Source organism: Herpailurus yagouaroundi, unplaced genomic scaffold, assembly GCF_014898765.1.
Source record: "Herpailurus yagouaroundi ecotype Mexico unplaced genomic scaffold, PumYag 100, whole genome shotgun sequence".
Classification (NCBI taxonomy): domain Eukaryota; kingdom Metazoa; phylum Chordata; class Mammalia; order Carnivora; family Felidae; genus Herpailurus; species Herpailurus yagouaroundi.
The window spans coordinates 11,695,088-11,721,171 of NW_024412391.1; the positions used below are offsets into that span (position 1 = coordinate 11,695,088).

A 26,084-nucleotide genomic window follows, 5' to 3' on the forward strand; every position below is an offset into this window, starting at 1 on the left:
ATGTCATGAGAGGTATTTATATGTGATTTTATTTATATTGTTTTTAGATTTGGTATCACAGTAATACAGGTTTCATAAAACGAGTTAGGAAATGTTTCCTTGTCCTCTATATTCTGAAAAAATTTACACGTGGTTGGTATTACTTCTGTTTTATTTCCTCTCCAAATTCATTATTGACCTGGACTCTATCACAGAGTATCTTTATTGGAGAGCCGCCAATGGAGACTAGCTGTCACAGGATTCCTCTATGCAGATTTCTGGAATTCTTTTTGGACCATTTCCCTCTTTGTGATATTTTGCCCCATAAATTTCAGTTGCCTCAGCCTCTTCAGGTTTTGATCACTGTCACCTCTGCTCAGTGTGATTGTTGGCCCAGCCAGGGGTCTGCTAAGCGCCAGAAGAGCAGAAAGCTGGGACAGACACTCAACGTGTTCATCTATGTTACTTCCCTTCTCTCAGAGGACACAGATTTGCTGTTCGGTACCTGTTGTTTGATGTCTGAAAACAGTTATTTCATGTATTTTGTCTCATTTTCTAGTTGATTATGCTGGTAGGCCTGGTCTGTTGCTATCTCCTGTGTCATGGCTGAAGGTAGAAGTATATAAACAACATTTGAACTTTATAATCATGTAATTGTGAGTATTGACCTAACCCAAATGAGGGTGGAAGGCTAGAAAGCAGAACTGATGGTGCCTGGGTGGCTCAGCCGGTTGGGCATCTGACTTCGGCTCAGGTCATGATCTTGCCATTCCCGAGTTCACGCCCCACATTGGGCTCTGTGCTGACAGCTCAGAGCCTGGAGCCTGTTTCGGATTCCGTGTCTCCCTCTCTCTCTGTCTCTCAAAAATAAATAAACATTTAACAAAGTTAAAAAAAATACTTTGTTAAAGAAGAAAGTACAGTTGGAATGTATGGTTAGGCTGGGTGAAAGAAAGCTTTCAATTTGCGTAATATGATAATATCTAGAACTAAAAAGATCAAGTAGCACTCATACAAGCATCTTATTTAATGACGTGATAGTAAATGACAAAATAATCATCTAAGAGTCTAACAGGATTATTTCTAGGGAGAAGCAAGAAAATGAGAGGAAGGAAGGAAGAAAAGGTTCGGGGAAGGAAGAAAATGAGAGATTACTTTTTTCCCCAGTAAACCTTGTAGAACTGTTTAGGAACATACACAGAAAAATATCAATGAAACTAGGGAAATCATAGGAAAGAAAGTGCAATAATACTGGTCTTAGTCATAATCAAAATCAAGATCAAACACATTTTAAAAAGAAAAAGAAGAAATTATTTTTACTGCTATAAGGTCCCTAAAGTCATGGAATTTTATTTATTTAACAGTAGATCATGGAAGTATATTGAGCTGATATAAATACCAGGAGAAACTATATCCACTTTCATAAAGGAGAGACTTCTAACTTCTATATTTTAGAATTTGATAGATGAAGTAGACCAAATAAAGGGAAATGGAAAATATTGAATGACACAATTAGCAAGCATATGTGTGTTTGTACATGCATCCAACTTTGTGCAAATTAGCACAAAACTTTATTTATTTAAAGTTTATTTTGAGAGACAGAGCGGGCAAGTGGGAGAGGAGCAGGGGGTGGGGGTAGGAGGACAGAGGATGTGAAGCAGGCTCTGTGTTGAGAGCAGACAGCCTGATGCTGAGCTCAAACTCACAAACCATGAGATCGTGACCTGAGCCAAAGGCAGACACTTAACCAACTGAGCCACCCAGGCACCACCCCTATTTTATTTTAATTTATTTATTTGTAATTACTAATTTACTTTCTCTACACCCAACATGGGGCTCAAACTCATGACTCCGAGATCAAGAGGCACATACTTCCAACTGAGCCAACCAGGCACTCCAAATTAGTATAAAACTTTAAAATACAAGTGTAGTGAACACAAAAATTGACTCTTAGGCCACAGTGGATATATTAACCAGTTCCAAAAAGAAGAACTCAGTTGTGTATTTCTTTTTATTCATCCTGCTTGGGGTTTATAGGGCTTCTTAAATCTGTACCTTGGTGAGTTTCATTAGTTCTGGGGAAAAAAAAAATCAGTTATCTCTTCAGATATTGTCTTTATTCTCTTTCTTCTTCTGGGACTCTGATTAAATATTTTTCAGATTTTTTTTTTTACTACCTTCCATGTCTCTTAATTTCCTTTCTGGCTTTTTGTTCGTTTTTTTGTTTGTTTGGTTTTTTTTTTTTTCTTTCCTTAATGCATTAATGGATTATTTCTTCTGATCTTTCATATTGTGTTTGAATTGTTTTTGGTCATCTTTTGCTAAATATGTCTATTGAATTCTAAAATTTTGCCCTTCTAGAAGTAATGTTTGTTCTTTTTTCATGCTTGATATATCTTAAATAGATTTTTATACCCTGCACATACTTTCAAGTTTATCATATATTTATTTAAACAGATAAGCATTATTTTTAAATCTGTATCCAGTAATTCCACTAAAGTCTGTGAGGAATGTTTCTACTGGTGGTTGTTCATGTTGTTTTCTTTATGTGCTTGATTATCTATGCCTGCCTGCTTTCTGGTTGTTGTCATTGAATTATTTGTAGGGTTCTCCAGGGTCCAAGGTAGATTTACCCTCCTCTAGAGAGACTTTGATTTGGCTTCTGCTGGATACTGTGAACATTGCCATTAGGGATGCCTCAAGCATAATGGTCTTTGGTGGGGCCAAGTATAAAGACCTTAAGTCTCCAGGATGCAAATCTTCCTAAGATTGGTTTCAACAACTTCTCCTTCAACAACTGATTTTCTTCTATGCCCCTTTTGTTTTGTTTTGTTTTGTTTATCTTGTTCTGACTTCTCTGTAGTTTGTTCTTATCCTGAAACTAACAGGCCTGGGTCTCAGCTTAACATGGAGATGATCTCCCCAAAGAGTCTTCATCTTGGTCTGGCCCTGGGCTTTGAATGCTGTCCCTCTTTCCCCATGTGTTGTTACAAAGACTTTACACTTACCTCTCTGGATTTTGACTTTTATACAGAAATTGGCTTGGGACTTCTCACTGCAGATCATTTATCATTTTTAAGATATTGGTTAAACAATAAAGCTTTATATGGTAGGTTACATCATTTCTAGCAGGAGGCAAAGTTAAAGCTGTAAATACATTTATTGGAAAACAGAACAAAAATGAGTGAGCTTATTGCAGGTTAAGAAACCAAAAGAGAGTATTAAACATTGTGATAGTGGAAGCACAGGGATTCAGCAGAATTTGGTAAAATAGAAAAAAGTAATATTTCAATAAAAGTTAGAGCTGGTTCTCTGAAAGACCAATAAAATAATCAAATTCTTGGCAGGTCAGATCAGAAAATAAAGAGAAGAGACATAAAGATACATTAGAAATAGAAGTGGGACCATAACTACACAGATGAAAGAAAATAAGTGATATGTTAGTGATTATATTATATTATATTATATTATATTAGAAAATAAGTGATTTATATTATAAACCACCTTAATAGTTTGGCAGTTTATCATCAAATTAACACTATTAAAAATGTTTTACACATTAAAACTGCTTTTCCATAGGTGACATACTTCACACTCCTTTGATACATATAATAATATATTTAAAGAAAGCTCCCCTGCTTATAATTTTTCATCTGATGCTATATTTCTAGAAAATTAAGTTTAGTGTATGTGTTTCAGTCAAAAAGTAGACCAGATGTGTTTTTCTTTATGATCATTTTCAGTACTATCGTTGCTCGCTTTGTAGGTCACACTCTCTGCAGTTATTCAGATTATGTGTCTCTGTCTCATTGTTAGTCCACCTCTCTTCCTCCACTCTTTGTACCAGCTTGTTAAGTTTCCTGTCCCTGGGTTTGCTGAGGAGGTATTTACGGTGGTGTGTGTGTGGTGGAGCAGCGCTCACGGGATGCATGCTTCTCCTACTTTTTGTGAAACCTCTAGAAAAGTTAAGACTTTTTAAAAAGGAAAATTAGCATTGCTAACTTTTCAGTTTTAGAGAGTAGATTGGTGTTCATTTGGCAAATATTTATTGAGCTCCTAAAATGTGCACTACTAGCTTTATATTTCATCCTAGAGACAGACTTCGGGTCATGGATTACCAAGTCAGCTGTTTTATTTGCCTCCCACTCGCAAGGAAGTTAGAGTATGTCACATAGGACCAATTAGCTGGAAGATTCAGATTTTTAAATGTGGGAATCAAATGGTATGGGTGCTTAGATCCTGCAGGACCACTAAGAATGTCTGAAGATTGAAGAACAGGGTTTTTGGAGACCTTATGATATTATCAGTAGAAGCCGAGGAACGTAAAGAAAAGTCTCACTTTCTCAATTGCCTTCAGCATTAATCTGAGTGTGTTCACAAATTTGAGGGGTTTTATTTGTTTTTGTGTTTTACTTACATAGGAAAAGATGAAAAGTACCTTTATGTTAAAAGCATAGCAGGGTTTCAAGCTTTTGGATACTCTCTCCACTGTACCTTGTTCCTACTTTTTTCGTGGAGGTCATCATTTCTGTTAGCCCCCACTCCTGTATTCTGATAGGCACAATTTCCTATTTCTGGGATCTCTGGGTATCCACATTTAGATATGATTGTATTTAATGTGTCCTGTCTTCTATTTATTAACTATTTTTTATTAGTAGTAATAATAACCGATTTATTGAATGCTTATGTATAGGACACAGTCTTAATCACTTTAATGTATTTCCTTTTGTAACTCTTACAGAAACCCTCTTAATAAAGTCCTGTGATTCCTATTTTACAGAAAGGATGACTGAGGCAGGCAGGTCACATAAATTAGCCAAGGTCTCTCAGATGGTAAAGAGGAGCCAAGATTCAAAGCCAGGCAGTGTGAGTTCACAGCTCTTATTCAGACAACCGTTAGCTTTGGCATTAACAGTAGCAATGAAAACAATATTATAATGACAAAAAAGGAAAAAATTACAACATTGGAATTGCTAGTATTTATTGAGGGATTACTATGTGCCAGTCATGATAATAATTGCTTTATTTTTTTGTGAATTTTTTTTCATGTTTGTTTATTTTTGAGACAGAGAGACGGAGCACAAACAGGGAGTGACAGCAAGAGGGAGACACAGAATCAGAAGCAAGCTCCAGACTGAGCTGTCAGTGCAGAGCCTGACGCGCGGGGTTCAAACTCACGAGCTCAGAGATTGTGACCTGAGCTAAGTCAGACGCTTAACTGACTGAGTCACCCAGGCACCCCAATAATTGCTTTATTTTATCTTTACCCCCACCTTTAAGATTATTTTCAGCTTGTGAGGATACTGAGACATAGAATTTAATTGACTTGCTTAAGTCCACATGGCTATTAAGTGTTGAAACTAAAGTCAAACTCCTGAACCAGAGAACCTACAGATTGTTGTTTATTTGCCCGTTTATCTTCCTCTAAGAATGAATTGAAGAATAAGCACTTCGTTAATCTTCTAACACATAGTAGGTTTTCATTAAGTGCTTATTGAAAATAGTATATAAAGCCAAGTTTACATGAGGTAACTTCTACTCTTTGCCTCTTCCACAGCACCTTAGATGTTTGATTTTTCCTGTCAACTCTGCTGGACACTATACGGAATACCACCGTTGTGTTTTTTTAAATTGTAGAACCTTTGTAATTCTGGAGTATTTTAAGTTTAGTGCTAAAAATAGTCTGTGCTAAGCTCTAAAAAGATAAATATTTTTTAAAAACTTGTATAATTTTGGGGCGCCTGGGTGGCGCAGTCGGTTAAGCGTCCGACTTCAGCCAGGTCATGATCTCGCGGTCCGTGAGTTCGAGCCCCGCGTCGGGCTCTGGGCTGATGGCTCAGAGCCTGGAGCCTGTTTCCGATTCTGTGTCTCCCTCTCTCTCTGCCCCTCCCCCGTTCATGCTCTGTCTCTCTCTGTCGCAAAAATAAATAAATGTTGCAAAAAAAATTAAAAAAAAAAAACTTGTATAATTTTAAATTTATTAAATAAATAATACTTGAAGCAATTGAAAGATTGAGAGGGGCCCCTGCATGGCTCAGTCCGTTAAGCATCCTATTCTTGATCTCGGCTGAGGTCATGATCTCACATCTTATGAGTCCAACCCCCACATCTGACAGCGAAGAGTCTGCTTGGGATTCTGTCTCTCCCTCTCTCTGTCCCTTCCCTGTTTGCACTTTCTTTCTCTCTCTTGCTCTCTCAAAATAAATAAATAAACTTAAAAAAAAAAAGAAGACTGAGAAAAAGGGAGATGTAACAAATAACCACATACCCATCATCCAGAATTTGATCATTGTTTATGTATATACCTTATGTCTTTCCATATTTAATACTAACTTCTTTGTTTTGTGCTTAAAGCCATATCCAGAAGACCCAGCAGTTTATAAACCACTCTCCCAGGAAGAATTGCAGAGGATAAAGAATGAGAAAAAACAGAAACAGAATGAGAGAAAACAGAAAATATCAGAAAATCGCAAACATTTGGCTAGTGTACGTGTTGTACAAAAAAACCTCGTCTTTGTTGTAGGTCTGTCTCAGCGCCTAGCAGACCCTGAGGTAAGCCCTCTTGTGTTTTCTTTCTCAACTTGACATTTTTTTCTTTTTTGCTTATCTTATTTGGGAATAACAGCTGACCTTGCCTATTTCCAGGATTTCCCTGAAATTATTAAAACTTAGGAGAGAATGGGAAATGATTTTTTAATTCTCTCTAAGCAACCAATGGCCAGTTGTGATCTTAGACAAGTGTCTTTATCTTTCTTGGCCTCCTTTTCTTTAGTTGTAAAACGAGGTGGTTGAGCTAAATCTCTAAAATCTCCTTTAGTGCTAATAATCTGTGAAAGTTGGATAATTGTTTTATACTGCTATATGGCTAGCATGTGACATGACTACTCTGTTTCTTTCCTCTTTTCTGTAGCTGTGTAAGGATCGTCCTGGGCATGCAGCTACGTGAACCCACTAGAGAGCTGTATTTTTTTAATCCTGCCCAAGTAGTAATTCTTGCTTATAGAAGAGTTAGAGAACTACTGCTACGCTGTACCATCATTCTTTATTCATTCATTTCAAGCCAAGTTTGGGGAAAGAGGGAGAATTTGATGAAGGAAAATAATGGACCGGGTTCTGTGGTGTGTGTTTGGAGGCAGAGCAGACCTTATTACCCCCTCTGTTTATTACCTCTTTTTTCTCCTTTCACCACCAGTGCTGTAAGAGTAACACTGAGCTCATAACTTTCCCTGATACCCTTGGAAGTATATCTGCTAAGTTTTCGTTTCTGATGTATTAGGAGGTGCTGACTAGATTGATGGGAGGGCAGATAGAAGCTGATTCACAGCCAGAGTGTTTACTTGAGTAGGAGAGAATTGGATTTGGGGGCTCTGCCAAAGGTACCCCTCGAGAAGAATTTGGAGTAGTATTCCTCGTGGTATCCATTAAGAGGGAAGGTTATAGTGAATATGCTTAGGGAGGTGGGAATCTTCACACTTGGCTAAGTGGGCTAATGGCCCAAGAAGAATGAAATTTAACGAGTGTAAACATTAAGTTTACTGTGTAATTGAGGTTGTGAAGGGCTTCGAGATCAGTAGAAGAGAAAGTCAGAGAGACCTTACCAAGAAGGCTTTTCTCATTGGCAATAAACATAGAGGCAACTCCAGAATTACTTGGACCGAAGTCCAGGGATGCTGGCATTAGTGGGTTGCATGAGTCCTTCAGGAGACCAGGTTCTTTGCAAAACCAATGGGGTTGGTCTAGAATTCCACAGGAAAGGACTTTTCAGCAATGGCTCTTAAGGATGAGAGCTCATTTCAGGTCTGTGGCTCAACCTCAACAGCCAGTTCTTTCTTTTTTCTTTTTAATTCCTCAGGCAGGCAGAATCCCACTTCACTTGTGACCATTTTCTTGAACACCACTCCAACTTTGCACCAGTCCTTCTGTCTTCGCCTTTCAACTCTTGTCTTTTTTCTAACTAGAAAAAAGGGCCCTTCTTGCCTCTGCAAGTTTTTTACTTTATCTGTCTCTGTTTACTCCTACTGATCTTACTGATTAGAGTCTACTTGTGCTTTCTGAAACTGGTATTCCAGTAAATGAATGGAACTTTTATTTTGATTTGACAAATCTTGGATATGCATGTACTTGACTGTGTTAATACATCCTGGGTCCTGTCACCTATAATACTGGAGGCACATAGGGAGCAATGCCCGAAAGCTGGCTAAAATTAAGCCATAGTCTCAGTCTGTTGTTTGGATTATAGGTTTTCTGCCTCCTCTTTGTATTCTGTGATTTGTTTCTATTTACTTACAGAGATTTCTTATTTCCACTTCAAAACATAACTCCAGTAACGTTAATCTGAAGAACTGTTACACAGAAAGAAATTAATCTAGGTGGTGACTAGTGAGAGAGGACACCTTATCATGAATCTAAATGTGCCTTAAAAAAAAAAATCACTTTACTGGTTTTATATTTTGAAATCAGTGTTCTTGGTGAGAAGACCCTGAATTTTTTTAAACATTGGTTTCTCTCATTTATTTCACTTGAAACCCTAGGAAGACCAGAGACCACTGTTTTATTTACTCAATCCTACCATTTCTAAACAATAATATCTTAACACATCCTCTTAATTTGTGTGTATAATCTTTTCCATTTGGAAAACTTAAAGTCAGCTTTATTAGAAAACTTGAAGTTTCAAATTGCTAGTGGTAACTTTCAGGTTAAAGGAGCTCCCTGTTATTTTTGGATGATGAACAATTTGGTGTGTGACTGAATTTTTTTTTTAATTTAATTTTTTTTAAATGTTTATTTATTTCTGAGAGACAGAGACAGCACAAGTAAGAAAGGGGCAGAGAGAGAGAGGGACACACAGACTCCAAAGCAGGCTCCAGGCTCTGAGCTGTCAGCACAGAGCCTGACACGGGGCTTAAACTCACAAACCGCAAGATCATGACCTGAGCCAAAGTTGCATGCTTAACCAACTGAGCCACCCAGGCACCCTGTATTTGACTGGATTCTGATTAACAGGAGAGTTTAGGAAAAATTCAAGATTATTTTGAAAATAATTTTTTGCCTCAAAAAACTTAATACCACGATTGATTGTCAAATGTATTCACTTATTGATAAATAGAAAAAAAAACTATTTTAGAAGTTATGGTATATAGTTAGAGGTAGTGATTAGAGGTAATTATCTTCTAAATGCTAAAATTTTGGATTTGCTGGAACCTAATTCGTTCATTTTCTAAATTAACTTCTGAATTTTTACCCTGTTTTAGATACTTTGATGTTGTAGATAAAGTAGTTCAGCAAGCCAGACACAGTCTCTACTCTTTTTTTTTCTTAACATTTATTTATTTTTTGAGAGACAGAGAGACAGAGCATGAGCAGGGGAGGGGCAGAGAGAGGGAGGGGGTCACAGAATCCAAAGCAGGCTCCAGGCTCTGAGCTGTCAGCACAGAGCCCGATGTGGGACTTGAACTCACGAGCTGTGAGATCATGACCTGAGCTTAAGTCAGATGCTCAACCAACTGAGCCATCCAGGCACCCCAGTCTCTACTCGTAATTAATAACTGTTGGGAAGACAGAATTTAAGTACTTGTAACTGTGCTAAGCATTTATAGACAGAGAAGTACAGAGTTTTGGGGGAACATATAACAATAGGGGACTTGGCTACTATAGATATCCACAAAAAGCCTTCCTGAGGGAAGGATAATTAAGAATTACTAGGGATTCCCTAGGCCGCAGATAAGGACAAGTGTGTGTCCCAGGTATGTGGTGGTCTGAGAGAGTAGCTTGTTTGAGGAACTAAAAGACTTTAAAGACAGAACCATGTTATTTTACAAATGAGAAGTTGAGGCATAGAGAAGTTAAGTGACTTGCCTAAGATCACACAGCTGTTTCATAGCAGAGCCGGGATTAGGACCCACCCCCCACCCCCATCCCCACCTGCCCCCACTTCTAATCCCCTGGTCTTAAAGGTCCTATTCTAGTGTTTTACACTGATCATTGGTCTGTTGTCCATCCATTTCTCTGGTCATTCATCCTTCTGTCTGTTTACTGAGGTTTTGATTTTCTCTGTAGTGCCCATGAAAACTTGACTGTGTTCCCAAAGAATATACAGGGAGACCGTTTATTTATTATTAAAAAAATTTTTTTTAATGTTTATTTCTGAGAAAGAGACAGAGTGAGAGCAGGAGAGGGGCAGAGAGAGAGGGAGACAGAGTCTGAAGCAGGCTTCAGGCCCTTAGCTGTCAGCACAGGGCCCGATGCGGGGCTCAAGCTCATGAGTCATGAGATCCTGACCTAAGCCGAAGTCGGACACTTAACCACCTGAGCCATCAGGCGCCCCTAGAGGAAGACATTTTTAAACATTTGGCATGCCATTGGACATTTATAATTCTGTCATGTAGTCTTTTTTTTTTTTTTAATGTTTATTTATTTTTGAGAGAGAGAGACAGAGAGCAAGTGGGGGAAGAGGAACAGACACACACACACACACACACAATCTGACGCAGGCTCTGGGCTCTGAGCTGTCAACACAGAGCCCGATGCGGGGCTCGAACCCACAAACCCTGAGATCATGACCTGAGCCGAAGTCGAACACTTGACTGAGCCACCCAGGCGCCCCTGTCGTGTAGCCTTTTATATTCTATATTAGTATTAAAGCTGGCTCACTGTGAAGTAAATATATGACATTGAATATACGGATAATGTGATATGTAGGGTATTCTGCCTATTCCCCATACTTTTTATTCACTAGAATACTGTTTTGCTAGTTGTATCTTTAGACAGAATCTAGAATATTTTTTTTTTCAACGTTTTTTATTTATTTTTGGGACAGAGAGAGGCAGAGCATGAACAGGGGAGGGGCAGAGAGAGAGGGAGACACAGAATCGGAAACAGGCTCCAGGCTCCGAGCCACCAGCCCAGAGCCTGACGCGGGGCTCGAGCTCCCGGACCGTGAGATCGTGACCTGGCTGAAGTCGGACGCTTAACCGACTGCGCCACCCAGGCGCCCCAGAATCTAGAATATTTAACTTAATATAGAAAGTTTAAATTATTTAAATTTCCCTTGCCTGGGCAAGCCATTTCTTATCAGCCATAGGGCCATTTGCTAATACTCTGAGGCCCATCGGTGTTCTTTATCCATGTAATTCTTTTTGTTCAGTGTTAAAATTGTTCCGTTTTCAATAAGCATTTATGGGGTACCATGCGCTGGGCAGTGTATAAGACACTGAGTATACACCAATACAGACGTGGTCCCTGCTTAGTTTCAAGCTAACAGTTACTGTAATATGAGTAGTACTGAGGGCTATGGAGGCACAAGAGAGAGCACCCGATCTTGCTGGCGAGGTATGTACTCTTCTGCTGTCTTTGGGGTAAAGTGCTTCAGGCACAGGAACTATACAAATGCTTCTGGATGAGAAAGATCTCAGTCTGCAAGTGATTTGTTTGGCTGGAAGATTAGAGTGCAGTGGTGAGAGATGAGGCTGGCGAGGTAAGTAGTAACAGATTATGAGGGGTTTTTAACCACGCCAAGGAGTTTGCACTTTATCCTAAAGGCTGTGGAAACCTGTTGAATGTTCTTAAGAACAGAGTGACATGGCTAGATCTGTGCTTTGGAAATAATCATTCTGGCTCCAATGTGACATGTCAGTGTAGTTATACAGAAATCTTATGTTGTATTGAAGGTCTTGTAGCCAAATATTGGCCAGAAACTATTTCCATAAGCCAGTGGTTTTCTTATCCGAACCAGTAACCATTTTTTAAAAAATATTTTATAACACTCCTTGACTTTCATGAAGTAAAGAAATAAAAGTATTAAGAGGAAAATAATTATACAATACTATTTCTACATGTAAAGCTTGGGTACCCCTACTCTAGGACCTTGCTGTTCAAGGTGCAGCTTCTGGGCTGGTAGCATTAGTATCACCTGGGTCCTTATTATGTAAACTCGGGCCCTGCCCCAGAGCTACTGAATCCAAATACACAATTTTACCAGATCCTTGGATGATTTATATGCATATTCAGGTTTGGGACATACTATTGTTAAGTATACAATAAAATAGTGGAATACTTACATTTTTTGTAGAATCACTGTGAATGTGACACCCACAGTGCAGATTGTTACAGGTATCTGTATTGGCAACTCAGGTACCATGAAATGCCAATGATGTGATTTTTCCGAAACAACTCTTAGTATAATTCTGAATAAAGCACTTGTAGTTTTCCCTGAATTACATATTATTTGCTTTCCTGTAAATTCAACATATGTCAAAATTGTAGGGAACTACTTTGAGTTTATGTATAATGTGGAGTTTGTTTCTGGGTTCACTTAATTATACCTAGGCTTCTCAGCTACATTAATGTCTTATAGGACATTCAGCAATTGTGCAGGACAGTTCTTCATTTTGCAGGGCTAGCCCAAGCCTGGTAAGCCATTCCTGGTTCTCATGCACTGAACATAAGTATTGCCTCCCATTCATTTTGACAACCTCCCCCAAGAAAAGCTCCCACGGATTTTTAAATGCTCTCTTGAATGCTGCCTTCATTGAGAGCTACTACCATAAACTCAGATGTGATTTGAGATGCTGATGTAGCATAAACTGACCAGCCTGAACCTTTGAAGCAGGTATGTTGGCTGTGGAGCCTTTCACTGAGTTGGTATCCATCCAGCTGGAATAGTGAATACAGTTCTACACTCCACCAGCGAGGAAGCTTTTCAAAATAAACTCTTCCCCCTGCTCCTCAGCCCTGGGACTTTGCCGTGTAAAGCCTCAGGGCCATTGCCTTCACCACTTAATAGTTTCATATATTAGGGGATTTGGTGGAAAAAAGATTGAAAACCAAAAGTATCATCTCATAATCCATTAAAATTGGCTATAGAAAACATAACAGCCCTATACTTGTAAGAACCTAAAGTAAAATGTGGTAAAAAATAATTGTTAATTAAGTTGAAAACTGTTAGGAATTTATGATACCTCAGCCATACACTATTTCACAAAGTCTTGATTCTATCATACAGAACACATTAGCTGAGTTGTAAGTATGTGAGAATGTTACCAAATTAAGAGTGTTTGGAAAGAATACTTGGCACACACTTGGACAGGTACACACAGAAAACTTCCTTGAGAGAGAGCTTGCTGTTTGTAGAGGGTGTAAGAACAGTAGGTCTATAGATAAATTCTAGGAAAAGAACCAAATTTAATTTTAAAGTAGTTGGAAATTATGGGAGAAGTTTTATATCAGGTTACATATTGGTCAAATTAACACAGGTCAAGTAAGTCTGTAAGTAAAGTAAAATGAAAGGAGTAAAGGAGGTGGCACAGGTATAAGGGGGAATAACTACAAAGAAGTAACTGGGTAATAGAGAAATGAATAAATTTGTTTCCATCACCCCGTATATGTTGTTTACTGGGCAAAGAGTAGGGAAAAAAACGCACACACACAGAGGAGATAATCAAGAAACCGCAAAATCAACACAAAGAGAATACGTACACACATACAGTGATACATCATTAAGCTTAGAAGGTTGAGGAACATTGTTACCGTATTTGCAATTTGTAACTTTAATGTATCAAATATTATATACAATAGATTTATGAGTAAAGCTGTCTCTACTTATATGTCTGTTCTTGAGTTTCTGTCTGTGTTTAATACATAATTATTTGGTCATTGTTTTGAGAATTACTTTTTTATAAGGATCATCTATTAATGAAAATGTGGTTAAGATGTTTGATTGTTTGGGTGTTTAAGAATACTGTGAAGGTAAGATTTCACTGATTATTGGTGCAGATACTAGAACATGGTGGGTAATACCAAATTTAGTGAGTCTCAGTTTCCATATAGTGGGTCAATAAAAAATAGCTTTTACACTCTGTTGATAATATCCTATAGGTTAACCACACAAATTGTAAATTAGGAAATAGTCACATTTATTAGAAAACTTTAAAAACTATTTTCCTTTCACTGAAGAGGGATGGTTATGTCCCCATTATAAGGATAACACTGATGAAAATGGGGACACATTATACTTTATTTCTTCTTCTTTTATAGGTTTTAAAACGACCAGAATATTTTGGGAAGTTTGGTAAAATACATAAAGTTGTCATCAATAATAGCACATCATATGCAGGCTCACAGGTAACTCATTATAGGGATTTTTGCCTTTCCTCCCTATGGTCTGGGCTTGACCTGGGCTGTTCAGAAGGAAAATTCAGCTTTAATTACAAAGCCTGAGGGTCAAGGATTTAAGCAGTGTAGTGACCTCTGTTGGTGGGGTGGGGGAATTTCTCATGCTCATTTGACTCTTCAGGACTTAACAGTGAATTGATAATAAGAGGGAAATAGTCAAACAAAGTTTAGTGTTCGTTTGGGGAGGAGGGGGAGTTGAGTCTGTTATCAGGCATTGCGATAATAAGGTGATGGTTTCTAATTAATATTTTCAACTATTGAAAACTTAGTAGAGCATCTTTGTTATGCTGGTATTAGCAGATAGAATACTCTAGCAAATTGCTTTTATTTTGGGGAGAACATAATTTGACAAATCTTCAGATCTTATTTTTTTTTTTTCAACGTTTTATTTATTTTTGGGACAGAGAGAGACAGAGCATGAATGGGGGAGGGGCAGAGAGAGAGAGGGAGACACAGAATCTGAAACAGGCTCCAGGCTCTGAGCCATCAGCCCAGAGCCTGACGCGGGGCTCGAACTCACGGACCGCGAGATCGTGACCTGGCTGAAGTCGGACGCTTAACCGACTGCGCCACCGAGGCGCCCCTTATTTTTTTAAATCTAACTTTCAAAGCTTATTGTAACCTTGACTAGCCTGTCAAATGACTTTAAAAATATAAATACCAAGCCAGGGATGGTATTTTATCCATATATATTTTAGTATACTTAAAATCAGATAAAATTCATTAAGTATGGTTGTTTTAAGATAAACTAGTATATGGTTTAATCAGACTTACTACTACTTCTAATTATTGTCATTATTATTAATGATAGTAGTAGTAAAGACCTTCAGAATTCCCTAGGCAGGGTGCAAAGGAATTGTTAAAGTTTTTGTTGAATTTGAAACTTCGGTAACAGTGTGTTTTCACTTTAGGGTCCAAGCGCCAGTGCTTATGTAACCTATATCCGGTCAGAAGATGCTCTCAGAGCCATACAGTGTGTCAACAATGTGGTAGTAGATGGCAGAACACTTAAGGTAATATGTTCCTCTTGATGTTTTTTTAAGGGGGAAGAGGTACAATGTAGTAAATAGAGGAGAGGCTAGGATTTACCTATTACATTTGAGGGGGGTGTATTTGAAGATTGCTTCTTAAGTATCCATACTAATTTATGACAGCTCATTTGTTTACTGCCAGATTATGTGTAGGGTCTTGTTTTACCAGGTAGGAATAAACACATTCATTTTTAGGTGATAATCTTTAAAAATCTTCTGTAATTACACATAATCTTATTTTGTGAAAATAGGATCTGTGATACTTATGACAGAAAATGGTTCTGATTTGTTGTCCTTAAATATTTGAATATTGAACAGTTCAGGTTTGAATAAGGGGTCCCACTGAGCCATGCTTTATTTAAGTGGGAAATGGCTGGCATAACTAGAAAAAAGAATTTGCCTTCTTAATGAGCAAGTACAGTTACTTGCAAGAAGTTACTATAACGTGGAACAGATTTTGTGTATCTTGTCTTCTGATCCCTAGGGAAGATTTGGGTACTCAGATTCTGGAAACCATAGACTTGGGCGGGGGGCGGGGGGGGTGGTTCTTTAGTTCTTCCAAATGAGCATCATTTTTAATAAATTCTGCTTAGTAATAGTTTAGTTCTCCAGTATTCAGAGCCTTACTTATTGTTTTGGTTACATCGATGCCTCATTTTAGGTGAAGTGAAAACACCAAAGATGGAAATCTTCATTGTGTCAATTCACATTTTGGGTCATTTTTCCCCCTCCCCAACTCTCCTACAGGCATCTCTAGGTACAACAAAATACTGCAGTTACTTCTTAAAGAATATGCAGTGTCCGAAGCCTGACTGCATGTATCTACATGAATTGGGGGATGAGGCGGCCAGCTTCACAAAAGAGGAAATGCAGGTAGTAAATTAATGTGAATTATAAACTTTGCGGAAAAGGGAGTATTTTTCTTTATAAGTTAAAATTACAAAAGCAAAAACTAGGAATTCTATTTTTTTAATTGTTATTAAAGTAGCATTTTCCAGTGTTCCATGGAATATCAGTTCTACAGAATTATTGTTGTAATAAAGATGGGTTGGTAGTCCATTAAGTGTGAATGAAGATAAATAGGTTTCTTTCTTACAGGACTTCTCAGAGTCTTTAATGTGCTAATACATATCCAGGAAGGGAATGTACATTCAGAACTTAATTGGCGAACGAAGGCATTTTGGTAAATGCTACTTTAGTGGGAATATCAGCAAAATGAAAACTAAGTGGGTTACTGTAATTATGAGGTTTTTCCTTGCTAATTTCCACTCTATAGAACATGCTAGATAATAATAAACCTATCGAATGTTGCTGATAAGGTAACACTTTTATAAAATGATTCTCCCCATGAAAGTGTACATTGAATCAGTGTCATGAGTTGAAGGTTTATTATCCCATGTTCTTTTTTATATTTTCTGTCCTCTAGTCTCCTTTCAATTTGTTGTATAAACAGGCCTTTACAAGTAAAAATGTTGACCACATGCATATTAAATGAGGATTATACCAAAGCACAATGCTGCATTTCCCTATTGTAGCTGAGGTCTTCAGATTGTTGCTGTGGACTTTTGCAGGAACACCCTTCTCATTTAGGAGGTGGGGGCAGCATTGATTGCCAACTTTGATTCTCTAGGTCAAGCTGGAGAAAGTCTAGTAGGGTCGCCTTTAAGAGCAGATTGTTAAATAAAATGAAATACTTTTTTTTTTTTTGACTTGGAGTTACTACAGATTAAGTCTCATTGTAATCAATTCATTGGTATGTCTTGATAGTATTTCTTGATGATCCCAAAACAGTGTTAAAATAAGGTCTCTGTGATATTTAATGGGGACAGATGACTTCTTATCTAATAAATGCTTCTTAATTTGTTTTCTTTCTTTGAATAAAACCTTCTTGGATAAAATTTAAGGTTGAACCACTTCAAACTAGTTTTGACAAGTAGAGAATATGCACTACTCATGCTACTATTACAATGAAAATCTCTGTCTAAAGAGTTTCTAAGCCCTACTTGATCTCTTTTTTGAGTATTATTGAGTTATAAATGAAAATGGATAGGTGGCCCCTTGGAACTTACTTGTAATGGGATTTAACCTGTCTCTCTGGACTACCCCTGTAGAATCATTTGAATATTAGTTTCAGCTTTTAGTTGCTAATAAAAGCCAGAATATCTCCCGAAGTATTGATTGTAGAAAAAAATTTCAAGGCTTTTCACGTTTTAAAGATGTAAAATCCACATCTGACTGTATTTTTTCTTAACAATTTAAAATTCACTGTTGTGATGAACTCATCTGTTTTTCTTTATGTGAGTTTAAAATTAATTAATTTGAAAGGAGGTTTCTTTATTAAAACACTTCCTCTATATACAAAGGAAATTTGAACAGATTATATCACAGTAAACATCAGCTCTTTCCTTGTTACTGCATATCTCAAACTTTAGTGCTGTATGAAACATTTGTAGATCCATTTGAAACAGGCAGGAGCGCCTCTCAGAACAGGGAACGATGTGGGGCGCCTGGATGGCTCAGTTGTTTGAGCGTCTGACTCTTGATTTTGGCTCAGGTCATGAGCTCATGGTTTGTGAGATCAAGCCCCGCATTAGGCTCCGTCCTGAAAGCGTGGTGCCTGCTTCAGATTTTCTCTCTCCCTTTCTCAGCCCCCTCCCCCACGCATGCGCTTTCTCTCTCTCTCTCACTCTCTCTTTCTCAAAATAAATAGCTAAACATTAAAAAAAAAGAATAGGGAATGATAAGTTGTGCAGTATATATGATACAGTCATACTCGAATCATCATCGATTAGATGATATTGCCCTTGCTTGTTTTTATTGTTTTGTTTCTGTTTTGATCTGTCCTGTTCTGGATTTGGTTTTCCCATAACATCTAGTTAGACCACACTTTTAAGATAAGTAAACAATCCTTGAAGGTAAGTAAAAATGTCGTTTCAGTTGTAATATACATACAAATAGTAGAAAGTTATTCAGAATAATTTCATTGGGATTTATTTTTGTGTTGGACTAGTTTTCCAGAAATAGTCTTTGCCTAATTGCTCCCATAATGTTTGTGACATTGCCTTCTGATATACTGCTACTGACTACAGTAAATACAGATTTCTCTTTTTTGTGTATAGAGCAGTGATCTGCAGACTTTTTCTGTAAAGGGCCAGTCAGTAAATATTTTAGGCTTTCTGGGCCAAATGGTCTCTGTAGCAAATAGTCAATTCTTCTGTTATAGCAGAAAGCAACCATAGACAGCAAGTAAATAAATGAACATGACTGTTCCAGTAAAATTTTATTTATAAAACTCCAAACTAGTCTGGAATTTAAAATATATTAATTTTTATGTAAAAACAAATTAATGGAATTTGTACTTAGTGTCAAGATAATGAAAAATGTAATAAGACTTTTCATCTGTGTATTATTCACAGTGTTAGTCTGATTATTTTGTTTTTTTTGTTTGTTTGTTTTTGGATTTTTTGTTGTTTTTAAATGTTAATTTTTTTTTTTTTTTTGAGAGGGAGAGAGTGAGAGCTTAAGTGGGGGAGGGGCAGAGAGAGGGAGAGGGAGAGATATAATAAGGAGCAGGGCTCCGTGCTCTCAGCTCAGAGCCTGACGCAAGGTTTGAATTCGAACTGTGATATCATGACCTGAGCTGCAATCAAGTGTCAGATGCTGAACCAGCTGAGCCACCCAGACCTCTGTATAGTTTTTAGTCTCTTTTAAAAAGTTAGATTAATTACTTTTGGTGATATTCGGAAAGTTCTGTAACGGCCTGTTAGAAGACTTCATTCATAGATGAAAGATGGGGAAATAGGTTTAAAAGGGACTCTAGTTTTTTGAGGTAGCAAAAAAGTTGACTATTAATAAGCTTTTTTGCACAATAAAGCGGTTGATGAAATGCCTTAATTAATGGTATACGTATCACATAGTTTTGTTGGAAGAACTTTCATTGGTCTAGTGGTTCTGTGGCATCATCCTCACAAGGTTCTCTAAAGCCATGAAAAACTTTTACATGTTTTATTGAGGATTTCTTTAATAATTTGGAAAGTTATTAATTTTTAGCAGCCATTTTATGAGCCCCACTGCAGTTTTTATTTCTTCTTTCATTAGGCGGGTAAACACCAAGAATATGAACAGAAACTACTTCAAGAATTGTATAAATTAAACCCCAATTTTCTTCAACTGTCCACGGGTTCAGTTGATAAGAATAAGAACAAAGTGACGCCACTGCAGAGGTATGATACGTAAGTACCGATATTAGTTTGATCAGACACCTTCCCTTCATGTCTGTCGATCTTCTCCTTTCATTCTACATCTTCTTCAGGCAGAATCCTTCTTGACAGTGTGTATCATTTGTGCACAGTTGTTGCACCAAATAGGAAATGTTGAGTCACAGTTTCTGGGTTTGAATATTTGCTGCCTGCTGCTCCCTGGTAACACATCAATGAGCCTCTTGATGGCTACCCTTTGCGTTGATTTGCAGACTGCCCTGGACCCTGAGAACGCCCTCCTTGCAAAAAAGGAAATTAAGGGATGTTGGTTACTGAAAGGCTCTTATTTACCTAATTAAGGTTTCCCTCCTGATATAATGTGGGGGAAATACTGGAAAAGGAAGAGTGGGAGTTAATCTGAAGCATTGTATGTTGGAGACACACATATTTGTGGTTTTCTAGTTGCAGAAATCACTAAAGTTCTCTAAATGGGGAGGATTCAGAATCTTTTTCATCATAGAAAACGGCTTATTTTTGTGTAGACCTGTGCTATGTCAATGTTTAAATAAACTTACAGTCTTAGGTACTGAGTCTCATTCTGATAATGGTGATCTTCACATTTTGGGTTATATTTGGTTGTGGCCTGTCAGAAAATGGTATGATTAATAAAAACAATAATTTGGGGGTTGTACTCTATCCTGAATGTTCCTTAAGTTTGGTGTGTTAGGCTCTTGTTAATTTTCTTTTGATTTGGTAAGTTTAATTTTTATAAAATGGATTCATTTTAAGTAAATAGCTATAATTAATTTAGATATGTTGATTTGCTTCTTAAAAAAAATTATTCCAAAGTTAAATTTAAGTAATATGCTAAACATCTGCTTGTTGCTTGCTGTAGTCCAGCATCTATTTGGCACTAAAATAATGTAAGGGCCATTTTCCAAATATAGCTAATAATAACTACATGCATTGTTGTCAGGTCAGTTTCTTCAAATGTGTACTCTTGTATTCAAATTCCTGAAGTCCTGGTTAAGTTTATTCATCTTGATAGTAAAGATCACTTAAAAGGCTATTCAAATTGTTTGTATAAACACATACATGCACATGTATATACATGTGTATATAAATATATAAAAAAGAGCCTACAGAACAAAACATAAAATTACTGTATAGTAAACTGTGTGAAATTTGCGCCTGTCAAAGCTAAGAATAAAAGCTAAGTCCAAGAGAAATCTTTTGGGGATGATAAGCTTTGACCCTTTCCATTGATCTTTTTGTACCTACTCCTTTCTACCCTTGTATGTTTACTTTATTATGAACCATATTTTATTCCTTACCTCATTGGTTGCTAATTCTGTAGTGCTTCATATAAGAATGGGGTTATTATAGTAAAAATTTATTCCAGATGCTTTTCACAGTTATGTACATTATTGTTCTCATTAAAAATATCACTCTAATTAAAACCATATTCTGGGTTTATAGCCCCTGGAGAATTCAGACTAGAAATTTAAAATTTAGACTATCTCTTTGAGATAACGTTTTTTTATTTCCTGAATATAAAAGCAATATATTTCTACTTAAGGAAATTTGAAAAATAATAGAAAAGCATACAGAAGAAAGTAAATCCTCTATGTGATCTCAATACTCAAGACATTTTCACTAAAAACAATTTGATGTATTTCCTCTCAGTGTGTATTTCTTTGTAGTCCTTTTCCTTCTTGTGAATGTATATATACACAAAATACATTGGTTTGTTATGTTTTAAAACTTAATACCCATTATCATGAATATTTTCCTGTGTCATGAAAATATAATTTTTTTATGGCTGCATGGTATTTCATTATACATGAGCATTTGAAATTTATTAAACCAACCTGCTGCTGGTGTATATTATTTTCATTTTGGTGCCCTTATTTATGACACTGTGATGAACATTTTTTTCATACAAATATTTTGGTTATAGCTTTGGTGCTCTTAGAAGTAGAACTGCTGAGTCAAAGATTATGAGTACCTATTTCCTTGAATTGAGTATTTATTTCTGCGCATTTACCAATTTGATAAAAAAAAAAAAAAAACTGTCTCATTTTAATTTGTATTTGATTAATAGAGTGAATGAACGTTTTATGGATTGTGAATTCATATCTGTTTGTTATGTTTTATTGATGTATTTAAGTGTTTTATGTGCATTATACAGAACTAACTTTCCCCAATTAGTTTGACCAATCTATTTGTGTTTCAAAATACTTGTTCTGGAAAAATTTACATTCTGCAATATAACATTGAGTGTTCTCAACCATTAGCATGGTATATCTCTAAGTCTCTTGTGTCTCTTAGGAAAGAATTTTTTTGGTGTCTTTTCACTGTTTTATTGTATTGGATCTCCCACCACCACCTCTTCCTATTTGAGAATAACTGGGCTAAGAATTAAAGAACAGTTTAGAAAGTAGTGCCATCAGGAATCCTTGTCTCATTCTTTATGGGTCTGTCTCCCTATTTGACAGGGGTGCCTCCAGAGTTTTAGTCACTCCTAAGTGTGATTTTAACCATTTATTTGAGATAAGTAGTTTTCACCACAGTATGAACATACCTTGTTATTTTTAATTTATTGAGTTTTTTTAATTTATTGAGTTTTTTTTCTTTAGATTGAAAGTGAAAATTGAACTTTACCAAATGTCCTTTTGGGATTTATAACAAGTACTTAGTTTTTCTTTAACTTTTTTTTTGTGTGTGTGTGACCAGTTATTAATAGATTTACTAGTTATTTTATTAACTTTGCCTTCATATAAAGTATAGTCAGCACATTTATGGCTATTTCAGTAGCAGGAGAAGAATGACCTTGATGCCATGGAGTAAAAAGAAGAGAAAAGGGGACTTAAAACAGTATATTCATTTAATAACTGCCCAAAGCCAGTGCTGCTGAACCTCAGCTAGGACCAGAGTAAATTTTGATATGGTTGCCTGTGCTTTGCATAAGTACATGATATAGGAAGGTTTCTTTGGGGAGGGAGAAGGGTTATTTTTTGTTTGTTTAATGCAGGTTCCTGAAATTTAAGGACAGTTGATGGCCCAAGGTACACAGAGTTGTTTTTTTGGCCAGCTTCCGTAGCTTCTTTTCTTTCCATGCCAACCCCTGCAAAAGGTTAAGTTCAACTGACTGTCAGTAATACTGAAGGTCCACTTTGGTCTCCATTCCACATTGTCACTCTATTGGGTGTAGTGATAGGTAGGAATTTATAGATAAGTTTTCTTCTTCCCACAGGGAAGACTTGTCAAATTAGAAAGACGAATAGTATGACTCTTTCCGTGGTCCTACCCAAGAGATATCTTTTTCATATTCAAAATAAGTTGAGAATTAAGCCTTCTAGGGAAGAAGGTTTCTTTTTCTCTTATCATTCATATGTAGTGAATAGCAGTTTTACAAGAATTTGTAACAAAATCTGGAACCTTATGGCTTGACACTAAACCCAAAATGTAGTTTCCTCTTATTTCTAAATAAGCCAGAGTACAAATATTAAGTACAGAGTATCTTAGCTACTTAATCTTTGCTGAACCCTGACATGGTCCTGATACAGATATATATGAAGTTGTTTGTGTGTGTTTTTTTATAATATGTCTTACTCCTATTTCACTTAAGTGAACAGTAAATTATAAAAGGGTGTGTGTTGTTTGTTCTTACCACCCCCCCCCATCATTATGCATTTCAGAGTATATCAGTCAGATTGAGTGTAGATGTGCTATCTTTCTATATTAATAAGTTACTTTGAAACGATGAGTACAAATGATGAGAGTGGGGAATAAGGAAGCCATACAGTAGTGATGCTTAAGGACTGGGTATTTTAAGTTTGGCACTTTGAAATACCTTTATTTAGGTTGAGACACTTTTTGTGCCCCAGCTAAAAACTGTGAAAGGAATAGTACCTAGATGGGCTGCTATGCCCAGGGACAGTAAGTAGGCAGGCCTACATAAGCATTTGGGGAGCAAATTATTGGGTATGTAGATCACTCAAGGTAAATGGATATGAATTGTTATTGTGGCTCAGATAAGCCACCGTTGAAGAAATGAGGATGATTCAATTTAGACTTAGGTGAAAAGAAGGTTGATGTCCTTTGTGTTCATTTAATCTCAGTTGTCCTGTGCGGTAGATATCACTACTATCTTGCTGGCAAGAAAAGCTGGGACTGGCAAGACTCAGAGAGTTGAAATAATTCACCAGTACCCTTACACAAATAAGTGATAAACCAGATTCTGAACAAAGTTGCTGCCACTTTTAAGCCCAAGTTCATGCTCCCACTCTGCCACTGCTCAGTCTAGAAGAAGTAAAATTCTTAAGAGACTTTAAACATGAATCAAAACTCTAACATGAATCAAACTAGCTCACTTAAAGAAAACTATGTCACAACTAATATATAGTTTGACCTTGAAGATCTCTGGTCTGTAAGGCTTATTATCTCAGGATAAATTCGATGTACCATAAATCTAAGGAATTAATGGTATTTTAAGCAAAAGCTTTCCTAAAACACAGTTTGGTGGCAGTAGAGCATAAGCTAAAGAAATGGTGAAAGGAAAATTTCTATAGGAAATTTGTCAGTTTTTGTTATACCGAAAGAAAATGCATGTCTTTTTAAAATCGTGGATGTCTCTTCATTGAAAATCAAGCATAAGCTCTGATAGACTGAGGGCATAGTCAGAGTGCCTTCTTTATTGAGCAGAATGGGAGTGGTCACTGCCTGAACGTTGTTCTCCTACCCGGACATCATTTAGTCAGATATGATCTAGAAAAGGTATGGCCTGGAGACTTGTATAAAATAGTCTTGGATAGAGCTTATTAAATAATGAACAGGCTTCCGCACATCTGTGAACTCTGAAATTTTATCTGATTTTGTGTGCGTGTGTACATTTTTCTGGAGATAAGACCCATGACCTAATAATGATTGTAAATTGCCCTTGTATGCTGATACTTACAGGCAGAAGTGATTTCAGGAGTGGTATAAAGCAGTGATTCTCAAACTGTGGACAAGTGCCATGAGAGGTGGGCCTAAAAAAATTTTTTTTTAAAATGGATCCCCAGAAAGGCATTCCCTCTTTGATAATAGATAAATGATTTACAGGTCCCAACTTTTTTTTTTTTTTTGGCATGAAACTTGGGGCTACTTACTAGTATACTAAGTAGATGAATTAGTAAGGTTTACTAAAACTATATGTATATTAAAATCAGTGGGTTACAAGATTTTTCTGACCTTAGTTCTGAGAGTCTTTTTCTTATTTCTCTTAAGAAATTTTATTTCCATTCTTTATTTGGAAATACAAAGTTAATTCACATGTGCACATACATACTGGAAAACTAGTGAGTGAGTTCTGGAATCTTGTACCACCTAAGTAAAGTATTTTCAAAAAAGTTAGAGAGCCACTGCTATTCTTTTCCAGACGGTGGGGAATAATGAATGTGGGGAGAGGGTTAGTTAAAAATAGGGTTGTTGGTGCCCTTATTTCTTAGAAGAAAAGACACATCAAATGAGCAATTGTGTACTTAAATTCAACTTAAATATATAGTATCTTTTAAAAGATCAACCTTTATTGCTGAAATACAAAATTAAAATGAATAGATGGAGACTTTACTTGGTGCTTTTGAAAGCTGGCTACAGCCTGTGATATGTTTACGATGGTGGATGTTTATCTTTCAGGTTTAATATTAATAATTAATTTTTTGTGATTACTTATAATCAAAGCGTTTATTTTCATTCATGGTCAGTATGTTCTGGAGTTATTGAGAAAATTCCAATTAAAATCTTATTTGCCAAACTGTCATCAGTCCAGATTATTGATGCACTTTTTTCTTATCATGTTAATAGCTAATTGTGCCACATTATGTAAGATGTGGCCATATTTTAGTAGTAAAGTAATACTTGAAATGTTGATGTATATTTGAAGCCTGTATCAAATAAATTCTGTAAAGGCAAGCTACCTGTCTATAACTTAAATTTGTTCTTTGAAGTTTATCAGATGTTTATCTCAGTTATTTAAGACTGGCAAGCATGAAAAATTAAAATGAATTCTTCTAAATGAATATGTGAATATTTAATTTAGGAGCAATGTAAATATGGATTTGTGTATACAGTAACATGACAGTGAAATTTGGAAATGTCCCTTATGTTAACATTAAGTTGTACCTTATTTCCACAATGCAACCATAATTAGCACAATCATGGAGACTTTATCTTTTCAGTGTGACAAAAAGGAGAACTAGACCTTCTCAGTACTTTTTCTGTCCTACTCCCAGCCCTGGGAAAGGGTCTTTTCTTTGATCCTTTACTATGTAACTACTTGTTTTATGTCGTAAATTTTAGAAAGCAGCCAAGAGACTATTTTCAGGAATTTGGTTGGTATCACTACCAAGAAGTAGAAAGGAAGTCAAATTGGGGCACTGTCTTTGGGACATGTCAGAAGCTAGCAAAGTTGGCTAAGCATCAGAAGATTCAAACAGAGGTGTAGCTCTGTCATCTGCTTGCAGATAATTGTGAATTGTGGTGTATCTGTCAAAGAGTCTTTAAGTTTGGTATTGATGATTCTTTCAAGCCCTAAAATCTAGTAGTAATGCTCCTTTTCACTCTACTAGCATAGTAATCATCAAATACCAAGTGTCACAGTTTAGACTAACTGAATCAGAATCTCCAGAAACAGATTCTGGATATACACTCTATATTTCAGTGT

At 36.6% G+C, this 26,084-nt stretch overlaps 1 protein-coding gene across 6 annotated transcripts in view; it reads left to right on the forward strand.

The window, feature by feature from the left end:
- The window catches only part of CNOT4 (CCR4-NOT transcription complex subunit 4), a 147,248-nt gene that overhangs the window by 72,584 nt on the left and 48,580 nt on the right, over positions 1-26,084 (forward strand). For 3 of the 6 annotated variants that reach the window (XM_040471878.1, XM_040471880.1, XM_040471882.1), the window contains exons 3-7: positions 6,334-6,531; positions 14,011-14,097; positions 15,060-15,161; positions 15,927-16,052; positions 19,278-19,411. In XM_040471878.1, coding sequence (XP_040327812.1) covers positions 6,334-6,531; positions 14,011-14,097; positions 15,060-15,161; positions 15,927-16,052; positions 19,278-19,411 — 647 coding nt within the window. The remainder of the gene's footprint in view (positions 1-6,333; positions 6,532-14,010; positions 14,098-15,059; positions 15,162-15,926; positions 16,053-19,277; positions 19,412-26,084) is intronic. The other 3 variants (XM_040471879.1, XM_040471881.1, XM_040471883.1) reach the window with 1 other exon arrangement.